Source organism: Electrophorus electricus, chromosome 1 (assembly GCF_013358815.1).
Source record: "Electrophorus electricus isolate fEleEle1 chromosome 1, fEleEle1.pri, whole genome shotgun sequence".
Taxonomy (NCBI): Eukaryota; Metazoa; Chordata; class Actinopteri; order Gymnotiformes; family Gymnotidae; genus Electrophorus; species Electrophorus electricus.
The window spans coordinates 10,338,463-10,352,500 of NC_049535.1; the positions used below are offsets into that span (position 1 = coordinate 10,338,463).

The 14,038-nt window shown below is 44.6% G+C and overlaps 2 protein-coding genes across 12 annotated transcripts in view; both read right to left on the minus strand.

Annotated features, from left to right (window-relative positions):
• Positions 1 to 936: 936 nt before the first annotated feature.
• Positions 937 to 4,871, minus strand: LOC113574061 (pyrimidine-specific ribonucleoside hydrolase RihA-like). The gene is made up of 7 exons (XM_027004725.2): positions 4,863 to 4,871; positions 3,417 to 3,502; positions 2,946 to 3,133; positions 2,580 to 2,759; positions 2,116 to 2,227; positions 1,765 to 1,901; positions 937 to 1,435 (listed from the first exon to the last, which is right to left on the minus strand). The coding sequence occupies exons 1-7, from the start codon at positions 4,868 to 4,870 to the stop codon at positions 1,088 to 1,090; spliced, it is 1,059 nt and encodes a 352-aa protein (XP_026860526.2). The 5' UTR covers position 4,871; the 3' UTR covers positions 937 to 1,087.
• Positions 4,872 to 6,777: 1,906 nt separating this feature from the next.
• inpp4ab (inositol polyphosphate-4-phosphatase type I Ab) overlaps positions 6,778 to 14,038 on the minus strand; it is a 45,771-nt gene continuing 38,510 nt past the window's right edge. For 5 of the 11 annotated variants that reach the window (XM_027004646.2, XM_027004654.2, XM_027004650.2 and 2 more), the window contains 5 exons: positions 13,692 to 13,959; positions 13,494 to 13,591; positions 13,083 to 13,195; positions 12,720 to 12,874; positions 6,778 to 8,294 (listed from right to left, as the gene is read on the minus strand). In XM_027004646.2, coding sequence (XP_026860447.2) covers positions 8,162 to 8,294; positions 12,720 to 12,874; positions 13,083 to 13,195; positions 13,494 to 13,591; positions 13,692 to 13,959 — 767 coding nt within the window. In that variant the 3' untranslated portion in view covers positions 6,778 to 8,161. Of the gene's footprint in view, positions 8,295 to 11,406; positions 11,609 to 12,719; positions 12,909 to 13,082; positions 13,196 to 13,493; positions 13,592 to 13,691; positions 13,960 to 14,038 lie in introns of those variants that run through there. The other 6 variants (XM_027004644.2, XM_027004647.2, XM_027004645.2 and 3 more) reach the window with 2 other exon arrangements.

Consider the following 14,038-nt stretch of genomic DNA (forward strand, 5'->3'; position numbering starts at 1 on the left):
TTTCTGCTTTACGTCACCAGTTTGGAGGAGCTGACCAGCTGTGAAGTCTGTTCTCATTTTCCACTACCAGTATCTTTTTTGAAGGCCATCTGTTCCTTGTCCCAAATCTTCAGCTCATACACGCCTGTCCTCCAACTCAGCACTAACTCACTATGTACGTCACCAGCTAAGCTATGCGTGTTAATATGCTCTAAGCAGAGTTCATTTAAATAATTATTATAATAATTAAGATTTTTGCACTAATTTCTCCTTTACTGGAAATGAAAAGCACATGGCTTGATGCATAACTAAATTAAACTAAACACTAACATATCTTGGTCAGTTCCCAATCTTCCTGTTTGAGGCCACACTAATGCGGACCTACTGTATAATTAAGGACATACATCAGCAATGTAAATTGCTCCCATAAAATGACATGAGTAAAAATAGATACATTCCATCAATATTTTGAGTAAATGTAAAAAAAAAAGACATTTTCAAAAATATTAACCTATAGAAAGTTCATTTTACAATAATGTGTATGTACATGTATGTGTACCAACCAGTACAATACATTTTCTCTCACAAGGATGTGCGTTAGATGGTCAATAACTGTGTTTATTATATACAGGTTAAAGGTTCTGTTGTGACTCCAGCCAGCCATGGACATACATGTGCTCACACTTACAGACAAGGGCAGTCTGTGTTCAGTAGCTGTGTGTCGCAGTGTGGTCAGCAGCTGTGTGTGGTTGTGTGTTCAGTAGCTGTGTGTGGCAATGTGTTCAGTAGCTGTGTGGCGGTGTGTTCAGTGGCTGTGTGTTCAGTAGCTGTGTTGTGGTGTGTTCAGCGGCTGTGTGTGGTGGTGTGTTCAGTGTATTCAGGGGTTTGTGTTGCGGTGTGTTCAGTGGCTCTGTGTGTGGTGTTAGAGGTGTGTGTGTGCTTGTTGTTAGAGGTGTGTTATGCCATAATTCTTAAACAAGTATGATACATTTCAAGAACAACAGTTTTAGAAGTATTTATCTTTAAGCAGGTAGAGTACAAGTACAGAAGAGTTTGTAAACAAAAACAACCAACCAAACAAACAATATGATTATCCCAAACTGAAGCTCTAGTTAAGAGCATCCATCATCATCCTCTTAAACGTCTCCACGTTCACCTTTTTCATGATGAACACGTTCCTCTGCTCTGGGAGGAAGCCGACTGTGTCCAGCACCAGCATACCTCTGGTGTACCTGCCACAAAGCTCCACAGAGACGGCCATCTCCTCGTACTGCGTCACCAACGTCTCGTCTATGGCGGCCGCCATGGCGTATGAGTCACATGACACAAATCCCACGCCATCCACCATCTCCCTCTGGAACCGGTCCTGGTACGCCACCTCCATGGTATGGCGGAATATTCTCTTCATGAAGTCGGCCTTCTCAGAGTCCTGGGCCAGCCACCCGTCACAGAACGACTTGGGTCAGAACAGCAAGCACAAAAGAGCGATTCTTACAGGAAACCCAGACCAAAACTGTTAGAGGAAAACTGGAAAATGCTGAGAGAAACTTGAACAAATAAATCAGACACTAAAATGGATATTAAAAAGAATAATAATAATAAATCAAACAACCACAGAGTGTTTACAGGCAAACTGATACACAGAAAAAATATTTTAATAAAAATTTTCATGAAATTGGGAGATACTCAAATATAACAAACAGACAAAAATGCCTGTAAGCTGAAGCTTTTCTGAGGAGGGTTTAATGGTAGCGGCCAATGTGGAGAGTGGAGCACTTCCCTCACCCAGGGCAGCTTGTTACGGCAGGCAGACTCCCATGTTGTTATGTAGGTGGGACAGAGGAAGGAGCTCAGGACGATGGAGGCAGCCTCAGGGTCAGCGGCGAAGTTAAACTCTGCGCACACTGTGGCGTTGCCTCGAGCTGGAAGCAGAAGTAGGCTCTCTCACCTCAACAGTGTAAGAAAACAATCCTAAATTTTTAATCTAGGGGAATAGGAAACCTTGGCAAATGGAGAACTGATAACCATTAGAATTAGGACCCTGGATTATACCGTTTCAAGCCATGAGACAGAGGAGAAACTGCCCAAAAGCTCCTAATTGTGGTGATAAATATCAGTCAGCAGCAGAAAGCTCACAGTCTGTGTTTCCTCCCATCACGTAGAGGCCTTTGAGTTTCTGTGGGAGAGAGGGGTCGATCCGCACAGCCAGCGCCAGGTTAGTCAGGGGAGCAGTGGCGACGACAGACACCTGGGAGTGCACACAAGATATGTGGGAGCCACACTGCAGACACGCACAGAGACATATGGGAGACGAGACACACAGCGTGGCGGACATATGGGAGATGAGACAAACAGTGTAGTGGACATATGTCAAATGAGACACACAGTGTAGTGGACATAGGGGAGACGAGACACACAGTGTAATGGACATATTGGAGATGAGACACACAATGTAGTGTGGTGAACGGTGAACAGTTGGTAGAGCAGGTTAGTAGGTGCAGGCACCTCCAAGGTCATAGTGAACACATATACAGTCATACTGATGAATATGTAAGTGGCTCTGCACAAATGCTAAAACATAAAGACTGTCTCTCCTTTACCTCACCCGAATGCTCATTGGCCAGGCGAATGAGGGCAGCCACAGCGCCCTCCCTCTGCAACTGCTCCAGACCTGCCCCCTGGGGGTCAGGGACATCACCTAGACCATCCTGTCCATGGAACCGCTCAGCATTCAAGGTCTTTCCCAGTAGAGATCTCCCTGCCCCACAGAACACTGGGATCTGTAGGCATGAACAACAAAGCAACAGCACTTGAAGAATGACCCATCATTCCCAAATGCACATCAGAGTGACTGCAGAAAAACTTCACACAAGTGTCACAGTGTGGGGCAGTCCTTTTGTTATGTAGTTTTAGTTTGACATATATCTAATCATTACTGTAACTGCTAGGTTTCAAAATAAGAGTACCTCTTGCCGCTGACAGACTTTGAGCACCCGCAGAGTGTTCTTACACACATTCTCCACTGAGGTGTTGCCATGGACACACGTGATGCCCACGATCTGGACGCCTGGTGAGGCCAAGGCCATCATTATCGCCTGGGCGTCGTCCACACCACAGTCCACGTCTAGCAGGAGCTTCTTCATGGCGGCCCCGCCTGATACCCACACCAGTAAGTACTCACGGAACTGTAATTGGTTCTTGGACACTGTATTTGATTCACTGCTCCCATGGCAGTGCATACAAAGATCTATATCAGCTAATAAAAGTCCCCATGAAATTGTTTAAAACCATCACACATAAGCCAGCACACATAATTAATCAGTATCATCAACTTTTAGGACTTAAATCATGCTACATTTTTCATCTAAGATCTTGCGCAGTGGTGGTGAAGTACTGACTCTGAATAAGGCACATGAATCACTGTGCACAAAACTCACATTGGCCTTGCTTCTGGCTGGACAGTAACCTATGTCTGTCTGGTCGTCTCAACAGCTCATAATTAGATGGACAGTCCAGTGACCTCCTAGAAAGTCAAACCAAACATGTCATCATGCCATTGAAAAACAGGCTGAATGTTTGTAGTGTTTCTACAGCCTGAGAAGACCACAAAGAAAAAGCACTGTTCAGTACTGCTATCAGGTTTAGACCATGGTAAATCATTGTTCAGTATTGCCATCAGGTTTAGATTTACCATGGGGTAAATCAGAGTGTTGAGTACTGCTATCAGGTTTAGACCATGGTAAATCAGTGTTCAGTACTGCTACCAGGTTTAAACATGGTAAATCAGTGTTCAGTACTACCAGGTTTAGACCATGGTAAATCAGTGTTCAGTACTGCTATCAGGTTTAGACCATGGTAAATCAGTGTTCAGTACTGCTGTCAGGTTTAGACCATGGTAAATCAGTGTTTAGTACTGCTACCAGGTTTAGACCATGGTAAATCAGTGTTCAGTACTGCTGTCAGGTTTAGACCATGGTAAATCAGTGTTCAGTACTGCTATCAGGTTTAGACCATGGTAAATCAAGTGTTTAGTACTGCTACCAGGTTTAGACCATGGTAAATCAGTGTTCAGTACTGCTGTCAGGTTTAGACCATGGTAAATCAGTGTTCAGTACTGCTGTCAGGTTTAGACCATGGTAAATCAGTGTTCAGTACTGCTACCAGGTTTAGACCATGGTAAATCAAGTGTTTAGTACTGCTACCAGGTTTAGACCATGGTAAATCAAGTGTTTAGTACTGCTACCAGGTTTAGACCATGGTAAATCAAGTGTTTAGTACTGCTACCAGGTTTAGACCATGGTAAATCAGTGTTCAGTACTGCTACCAGGTTTAGACCATGGTAAATCAAGTGTTTAGTACTGCTACCAGGTTTAGACCATGGTAAATCAGTGTTCAGTACTGCTACCAGGTTTAGACCATGGTAAATCAAGTGTTTAGTACTGCTACCAGGTTTAGACCATGGTAAATCAGTGTTCAGTACTGCTGTCAGGTTTAGACCATGGTAAATCAAGTGTTCAGTACTGCTACCAGGTTTAGACCATGGTAAATCAAGTGTTTAGTACTGCTACCAGGTTTATACCATGGTAAATCAGTGTTCAGTACTGCTACCAGGTTTAGACCATGGTAAATCAAGTGTTTAGTACTGCTACCAGGTTTAGACCATGGTAAATCAGTGTTCAGTACTGCTACCAGGTTTAGACCATGGTAAATCAGTGTTCAGTACTGCTACCAGGTTTAGACCATGGTAAATCAGTGTTCAGTACTGCTACCAGGTTTAGACCATGGTAAATCAGTGTTCAGTACTGCTACCAGGTTTAGACCATGGTAAATCAAGTGTTTAGTACTGCTACCAGGTTTAGACCATGGTAAATCAGTGTTCTTACCTACACATCCTCACTTGGATCTTTCTGGCAGGCACCACCAACCTGCAGATATTCCAAAGAGCAGCCATAAAGAGAAGTGAAAGGGAACTGTTACGGAACACTTTATATATTTAAAAAAATAAATAAATAAAATAACCCACATGCGGTACTCTGACGTAGTCTCACATTTTTGTGGGGGCACAAGTTACAAAAGCAGAAACACTGTATTCACTGTTTGCTTTAGTAGGCTTTAGTATGACATGTTATATCCTTACACCAAACCTAAAAGCAAACCTGAAAAAGCAAAGGTGAAGCCATTGTAGTGCGAAAAGAAAATCTAACCTGGTTTAGCGGTGGCAAAATCTAGCATTTGAGATCACTCAGGACCTAGCTGAGATAACTGTTTTAATGGAGCTAGAATTTTTAATTGTGTAAATTAACAGTTGATCTCTACAGACATAATATGCAGCATTCTGCGGTTCTTCCTCTTTATGGAATACAGACCTGCTATTGTTTCATATCAGTCACAATCCACAGATTTGGAGAGACAGTCAGAGAGAGAGAGAGAGAGAGAGAGAGAGAGAGAGAGAGAGAGAAAGAAAGAGAGAGAGAGAGAGAGAGAGAGAGAGAGAGAGAGAGAGAGAGAGAGAGCGAGCAGTGTAGTGACCCAGTACAAACTGCTCACAATCCCCACTGCACTAATATGCATACACATGTACACACACAGCGTGTCTGCAGACATCTTCAAGTCAGATTTCCTTTTTAAAGGCTACTTCAAATGTAATTTATGACCATATTTGCCATGATTAAAAATCATTTTAAATAAATATTATATTGTAAAAAGCATTGAGGAGCAGATACTCTCAGACCAATGTTAAGGGTTCATCATTTTTGAAGAGACACAAGAACATCCAATAAACCAAATGGGCAAGAAACTGACAAAATCTGTCATTGTTATGTAATTTTAGTGTTCAAACATACCTAGTGAGACAAAGCTATAAATAATGACCTGATTTCCCAGAGGATTCTAAGCCATATTCGAAAAATATGTAGCTAGATACAAAATTAGAAATACGTTGAGATGGACAATGATGGACGGATGAATCAGTTTGACTAGACTTTCCGCTTGCTAGTCATCTGGCCCTGGTAACATTAGCTAGTTAGCTAGCTAGGTTAGCTTGTTAATGCCATTTGTCAGTAAATGTGATGGTAAGATTGAGCAGGACCAATGAGTGTTATTGGATAGTAAGACTGAACAGGACCGATGAGTGTTATTTGATAATAAATATCAAGGCACACAGATTTTTCCTCATGTAGATTGACAGTCAGTGTTAGCTGTTTAGCTGCAGTGCTAATGGACCTGCTGTCGACATCGCCTCAGCTGTGAGAAAACGCGGACAGTATATGCGAACTTCTAACAAAAATGTCAGGATTTCGAGTGTAGAAACATTAATAAATCATTGTAACAAACTGTTTTTAAAACGTCTTAACTATCAGCTGATTAAGTACTTTTCTCCTTAAGTAAAAGCTTGATAACCGACCAGTTTCCCAGCTGTGAGGTTTTTACCCGCCGTAACATTAATTATGGAGACAAACATATGACCAAATCTCTAAATTATAACCGTAAACTCTTATTCATATCCCAGTGTAGCTCGTCGTCTTCACCAGGTAGTTGGTAGGTTTGTAATCGGTGTTTGGGCACCTGACCGTCTTAACCGTGTTAGTCACAGGAATGATACACGTCAGAAGCAAAACATTTACCATCGCGCAACTTTCAATTTAAGACAACTGTCAAATGTAAGACATTAAGACATACAAATGTAATACTTATTAAGGCCTTAAATTTGTAAAATGTAATATCAGACAAAGGAAGACTAAAGACCCGCGGGGACCCTGAACAGAGGGTGTGTGTGCACAAGCAAGACGTGGAAACAGGTTCTAGGACAGAGTAATGGTCTTTTAATGGAGTCAGACAGAGATGACAGTATGCTGCACAGCAGAACTCTGCTTTAAACAGACAAAATTCACCTAAGAGGGCTTAATAAAACATACAAGTTCAGTAAAATAGAAATAAATACAAATCAAGTTTCATTCAAATATTTGTGAGCATCATGAATTAAATAATACATTACAGCTTAAAAAGTAGTCATGGAACACATCAGTATGTGTAAAACACAGGAAAGAATACAACAGTAATGTTATAAATATCAGAATTTAAAAAAAAGTGTAAAATAACTAGAAAATAAAACAATTAATGCAAAAACAGGGAAACTGCATTTCAGCTTGTCTGACTGTCAACAGCGTAGGTTCATACAGCACACTGCCACTTGGTGACTGTGCACAGCTCACAGACCTGAGCAGACAAGCGAGACCAGTAATGGTGAAACGTCATTAAACACATGACCTTTATGCATGTGACAGCAAAACAAACAAACAAACAAAAAAGCCAAAGAGTGAGACAGCACATTGTGAGACATGACACATACTACATGGAAATGATATGGTATTCCTTAAACGGCGGTCAGTGATGGTTGGGGGGGGGGGGGGGGGTGGATCCAAAAAAAAAAAATCCTGTCTCAGAAGAACGCTCAGTGCAGACCAACACTCCAGCATCACGTGAGGCTCAGTGCAGACCAACACACCAGCATCACGTGAGGCTCAGAGGAGTCAGAGAGGCAGGCAGGTGCTTTAACCAGAGGACACTAGGACCATAGTGAGCAAACCTTGTGCACTACTGAGGGGAAAAATGATGTCATCTTAAGCAGTTGCACATGGTATATGACAGCTAAGGGGAGTGGAAAAAGGATGTGGTGATATATATAGGTTTTCTTACTCTAGTGATGGTGCCTTTTAATTTGAAGAGGCAGTGAAACTGCACAGATATGAAATGGACACTGGACACCATTACTACTGACTGAACTACTGAAATGCACTGCATTACATGAGGGACCTGGGAACGCTGTGTCCACGAGGGACCTGGGAACGCTGTGTCCACGAGGGACCTGGGAACGCTGTGTCCATGAGGGACCTGGGAACGCTGTGTCCACGAGGGACCTGGGAAAGCTGTGTCCACGAGGGACCTGGGAACGCTGTGTCCATGAATGTCTGAAGAGTAGGAGAGTTTTCTGCTTATAAGGCAGATTTGCATTCAAATAAACATTAGCTCAGAAACGTGAGACGGTTTGTCTCATGAGGTCAATTCTAATATCAGTGTGAGGTCTCTGACTACAGCATATCAGATGCCAGCTTCACAGTAATGTGGTATATCTGTGGGGAGATGTAGCCACTCAGATGGTGACCCTGACCCTGATGGCAGCTGCTCAGGACTCCACCTTCCCGAAGGTCCCGTCAGGAGGGCGATACTGTCTGGGGAAGGCTTTCAGCTGCAGAGAGTTGAAGGCGTACTTGCGACATCCCACGTTCTTCAGAGCATTCTCCCGCCGGCAGCCCTCACTGGGGAGGTTGGGTGGGGGTGAGATTAACCCACGTGGGTCCCCCCAAAAAACAAATAAAAACAAACAAACAAAAACAACAAGGGGCGATGTTTAGAGACCATGAGCAATGGAAAGCGAGACAACCAATCAGCAGACAGATAATGATGTCACGGCACAGCTGTGGTTTGGTAGCGAGAAAAAAAACAGACAAGCTAACAGTGAGACAAGTGAGAGAAAAGAGAAGACCAATGGAAAATCACCACACACACCCCTGCACACACACACACACACACACACACACACACACCCCTGCAGACACACCCACACACACCCCTGCACACACACACCCCTGCAGACACACACACACACACACACACACACACCCCTGCACGCACACACCCCTGCACGCACACACCCCTGCACGCACACACCCCTGCACGCACGCACACACACACACACCCCTGCACACACACACACACACACACCCCCACCCCTGCACACACACACCCCCACCCCTGCACACACACACCCCCACCCCTGCACACACACACCCCCACCCCTGCACACACACACACACACACACACACACACACACACACACCCCTGCACACAAACAAACAAACACACACACACACACACGGTTCATTTCCCCTCTAAATGAGCTAAATTATCAAAAGCTGTAAAAAAAAAAAAATCATAAAAGTTGCATTTTCACAACAATTTATGCAGCTGGGAACACAAATGACTGCAAGATTTTACATAAGTGACGGATGTTATGAGCGTACAGTGACAAACATTGTGTGTGTACAGTGGTGGATATTCACTGTGTGTATTTTCACACCCGCTTTTTAACTGAATTTCCAAATAATTATTTTTAGAAAAGCTCAAATCTAGTGCACATCTTTTTAGTTCTCAAATGCACAAATAGAGCTAAACAGAAGCTCACTTCAATCTTAAAAACAATTATGACTTAAAAATATTAATATATTCTTATCACAACAATATCTGCTAATAAAAAAGCAAATTTAGGCAAACACCATGTACGGCAATATAGAAGATGCTTAGACAGACGTGAACACCAGGGGGCCCTCTAGTCCTGCCTGGACTACGGCAGTGCTGTGAGATGAACCTAAAGCACACCAGGCGGAGGCAGAGCCATGGAGATGCCTCACCATTTGACGACAGGTAATGACTCACCTAGTCCCATTACACACATGCGCTGGCCTCACAGGAGCACCTGCATTTCTGATCGCCATGTGTAACAATTCTGGGAATCCAGAGGTAGTTCAAGGCATTTTCCGTAGCAATAGCAAATTGCAATGTACTTGAATACAATGTTTTTTTTATTATTTTGAAACTAAAATGATCTCATTAAACTGGATTATTTAAATAGTGACTGGCAACAAAAAACACTTGATACACACAGAATGTTTACATTCAGGGAAAGCAGAAATCCCAGCCAAAACCCGATCATCTACTCAGTAAAACCCAAGAAAGCTAAACAATCAGAATAATGCGCAGACAGAGTGAGCTCAGGAAGGTGCAGATCCCCATACCAGGGACAACCCACAGAGACTGTCCTGCACCCGGCGAAACTGTCCTGCACCCAGTGCTCACAGTACCATCCCTAAATCAGTGGAGTGCCACAGCATAACCTATGATCCTTAAACCTAAATGGACAAAACCACAATTACATATTATTATATATTATGATATATTATTTCAGAAGACTCAGTGCAAGTTGAAACATCAGTTGGTTCCTCCACAGAATGCATCTGTAAGTGTAGACATGGGCTTGTGACAAGACGATAATAAAGCTAATACAATTCCCAAATAGGAAATCACAAATTTCAGGACAGTCAGTTTCTTTAGTGGGTCAGAGGAGCCTGGTTACAACAGTGTTTCTAAATTCAAATGTCGACCAAATAATCAGGCCACTGCTGTGTGTCTCTGTTCGACGAACCATCTACAACGTGCAAACGTACAGACCTAAACCTTCTCTGAACATGGACACCCAACGAAAAACAGGAGTCTGTTTATTTCTAAATAAACTCTATTCTCAGGTGTTTCAAGTAAACATGATATATACGTATTCTGTGTAAAGAGTAAAAATATAAAGCACTATTAGTAGACAATGCACTGGGAAACCCAGGGAAGAGACTGGAAGCTTCGGAACCTGAAGGATACGCCACAAGGAAATCAAGCAGAAATGTTCAGTATTTGGCACTATCAGTCAGATTCTGTTCATTGATGCTGCATAACTGACCCAGAATATAAAGCCACACTCGCGATTCCGCCCTCAAAAATAAGCTTTAAATATATGACTCTGTTGGAACTTCCCAGCCAACAGAACCTGGTGCTGTTTGCTCCGCATGGACTCATCAACACTCGGGCGTTTCTCTTCAAATGACTGGCTAATAAAAAAGATCCATATTAAAAAATAAGTAGCTATATTTACTGCATAATTAAATCCCCCTGACCTAAATGATCTGATCTGGTCAAATTCCATCTGTTCTTGAGGGCTTCATGGTAGAAGTGCACTGGCCTCGTGTAAATCAGACCAAACTAAATATCGACTAAATATCGGAAGACACAAACACGCGAACGCCGCAGATGCCCAACCAGTGTCAAAGCTGCCGCCAAGCGAATCAACCCATCCAGCAGGCAGCCTCACAAGCCCAGGGACAAGAGGAAGACGGAGAAACAGCGCGGAAATACGATAGTCAAGTCATAATAATAATAATAATAATAATAATACCTCGATTAGGTTCTGTATTTACAACCAGCAATTCTTTAACATATGCTGAAAAAATAACTTTCATAGACGGTTTTGTGACATAAATAAAATGATTACACTTTGGGTGAATATTCCATACTTAAATTAAACTCTTATGTGTATGAATATATATGCATATATATTTGAGATTAAAGCTGAAATAATTTTAAATGTTTGCAATAACGCATTTCAGAAAGTTTACAAATCTTGAAATTCATCCCTTAAGTAAGGCAAAATACTGACTGCAAATGAGGCGTAAGCCTTTACACTGGCTGTTAGAGGACAACAGCTGGGGGGTGGGAGGGGAGAGAGAGGGGGGGGAGGGGAGGGGAGAGAGAGAGAGAGAGGGGGGGAGGGGAGGGGAGAGAGGTGGCGTTCAGCTGCAGCGTAGCTTGGCCAGCAGGTAGGCCACGCTGAGGAAGAGCCAGACGATGAGCAGATTTGGGCTGAGTGCCAGCAGAGGCAGAGAGTAGACCAGGCTGGGGTCCAACCTCAGCTCCCGCACGGGCAGCACCCCGCTCAGGTTCTTCTGCGTCACCCCCTCCCTGGTCCCAACACTGGAGGAGGGCGGGGCATAGGGTGGGGCGTGGGGCGGAGCCAGGGTCCGCGGGGAGGGGCAGTAGACAGTGGTAACAGGGCAGTACAGGGCAGTACCAACATTGATGAAGATATACAATAAAATGACAAGTTGAAGAAGAGAAGATTGAGAAAAAAAAAAAAAGAAAAAAAAAGGGGAAAAAGCGATTGACAAAAAATGTTTAGTCAAGGAGTCAGGATAAAGACAAACGAACAACAGAGAAAATAAACAACAAAACATCACAGAAGACGCAAAGAGAGAGAGAGAGAGAGAGAGAGAGAGAGAAGATTAAATTAAGAAGGTTGTCATGTTTCATCAGTGAGTAAAGGTGTAGTTTCTGTGTGGGAGTGGGAGGTGGAGGATGAGGGTGGAGGAGTGCTAGCAGCTGTAGCTCCAGCCCGCGTGCAGTTTGAGCCCCACGTGCGCTAAATGCAACCGCACAGGCAAAAACACTACCCCCCTCTGGTCATTCACTGCAGTGCCAAGGATCAGGCAACATGACCCAGTGACAGTGGGACAATAGTGAGCATGAGCAGTGTTACAGGCCTGGGGGGGGGCTGGAAACACACAAACACACTCACTCACCTACCTCTCTTATAGTGCCTTCATACTCGCACGCACGCACGCACGCACGCACGCACGCACACACAGAAAGTAGGCCAGATGGCATGGACACACTGCTCTCATGCACAGTCAGTGCGCAGCTGTACAACAGTCCCTTCTCTTGACTCTGCTTCTGAGTCTGTCTCTCCTCCACAGGGGGCGACAGAAGTAGCAGAAAAAAGGAGCAGAAAGAAGGGGCAGAAGGAGCACGGCAGAGAGAGGCCACTTCTACGCTCCGAGAGAACCCTCACTGGTCTGAAAAGAGCAGTCCCGACAACCATGATAACGATGCCAGCAGCACACAGGCAAGCCATGCTGCGGAGAACACAGGAGGAAGAGGACGGAGATGAAGAGGACAAGTGCTGACGTCAGCAGGACAGAGAGAGGGGCAGAGAGAGAGGGAGAGTGGGGAGAGAGAGAGAGAGAGAGAGAGAGGAAGAGAGAGAGTCTTCATGGTTTTTGATCAGGCACCCTGGCGTGCGTCCTACCTGCGCATGCAGTTGAGAGCCTGCGTGAAGACCTGCGGCGCCATGCCGTGCTCGTGCTGTAGAATGAGACACTGCTCCAGCGTGACCGACATCGCCGTGCGGTCCTTCGCACTCTTACAGCTGGTGAAGCGCACACCGTTCAACCGCCGACAGATCTGAGAGCGGGCGGAGTCAGGGACAGGAGTAGGTCTTGGAGAATTACATGAACAGCATGTAATACGGTGCAACTGAGGACACGTGGTAACTAACACAATCCTACCCCATTCAAATGTGCTTAAGCTCCACCCACATGGTAACTAACCCCACCCAGCACACCACACTGGTGGAGGTGCTGGACACAGTGCCCACACGCATGGCCTCTACCTCTGCAGCCTGCCATAAGATGTCCACATTCTTGTTTTTCCTGGCATGGACATTCTGTCCGAGGAAACGCAGGAGCTCAGGAAGACACGTCTGACTGCGGGAATGAGGGAGACCTGAAAGAGAAAGAGAGACAGATTATTATATACCCTGCCAGGGAGGATTGAATGAGTTAAAAGAGTACATCTAACCAAAGAATTATGTCTTAATAATAATAATAATAATAATAATATCTTACACACACTTCACTGAGAAAGAAAGAAAGAGCAAGAGAGCGACAGAGAGACACAGAGAGAGAGAGAGAGAGAGAGAGAGAGAGAGAGAGAGAGAGAGAGAGAGAGAGAGAGAGAGAGAGAGAGAGCGAGAGAGAGAGAGAGAGAGAGAGAGAGAGAGAGAAAACACTGACTGACTCACAGTCCTCTGGTAGAACTTCTTTGAACTGCTCATAGTAGGAATTCAGACGGGTCAGACTCTCAATGTTAATAATCTCCTGTAGAGATGTGTCCCCAAACCTACACACACACACACACACACACACACACACACACACATTATTCACACGCTCTCCTGACTGTCACAGAAGGGGGGATTTTGCAGGTAGGTGCGACCCACTTCTCTGCGAGGGTCTGCTGCTCGTTGATGCCCACGTTGAAGTGCACGGGCTGTACGCGCAGGAGCATTCCGCTCTGGATTTCCCGTGGCAACGCATCGAACAGGCTGCCCGGCAGAGGGATGCGCACATTGAAGCCGTCGCGGTTGCCCGTGATCACAGGGAGTGTGTCAGGCGCAGATGCAGAGACCGCCTGCGTCACCTTGAACGTCACATTCCGCAGGTCCATAATGCCCACGCTCATGTCCTCGAGCATGGCCAGCTCCTCACCTACCACACACACACACACGCGCGGACATGCGTGCGCACACACACAGAAGCATGTAAATGTAACTTCTTGCTTTCCCAT

Excerpts from the sequence above, each read along its gene's own strand:
- LOC113574061 (XM_027004725.2), bottom strand. Across the intron at positions 2,760-2,945 it reads AAGTCTGTCAGCGGCAAGAG|ATCCCAGTGTTCTGTGGGGC; the intron begins GTACTCTTATTT and ends TCATGCCTACAG. Across the intron at positions 1,902-2,115 it reads GATGGGAGGAAACACAGACT|CTCGAGGCAACGCCACAGTG; the intron begins GTGAGCTTTCTG and ends TTCTGCTTCCAG.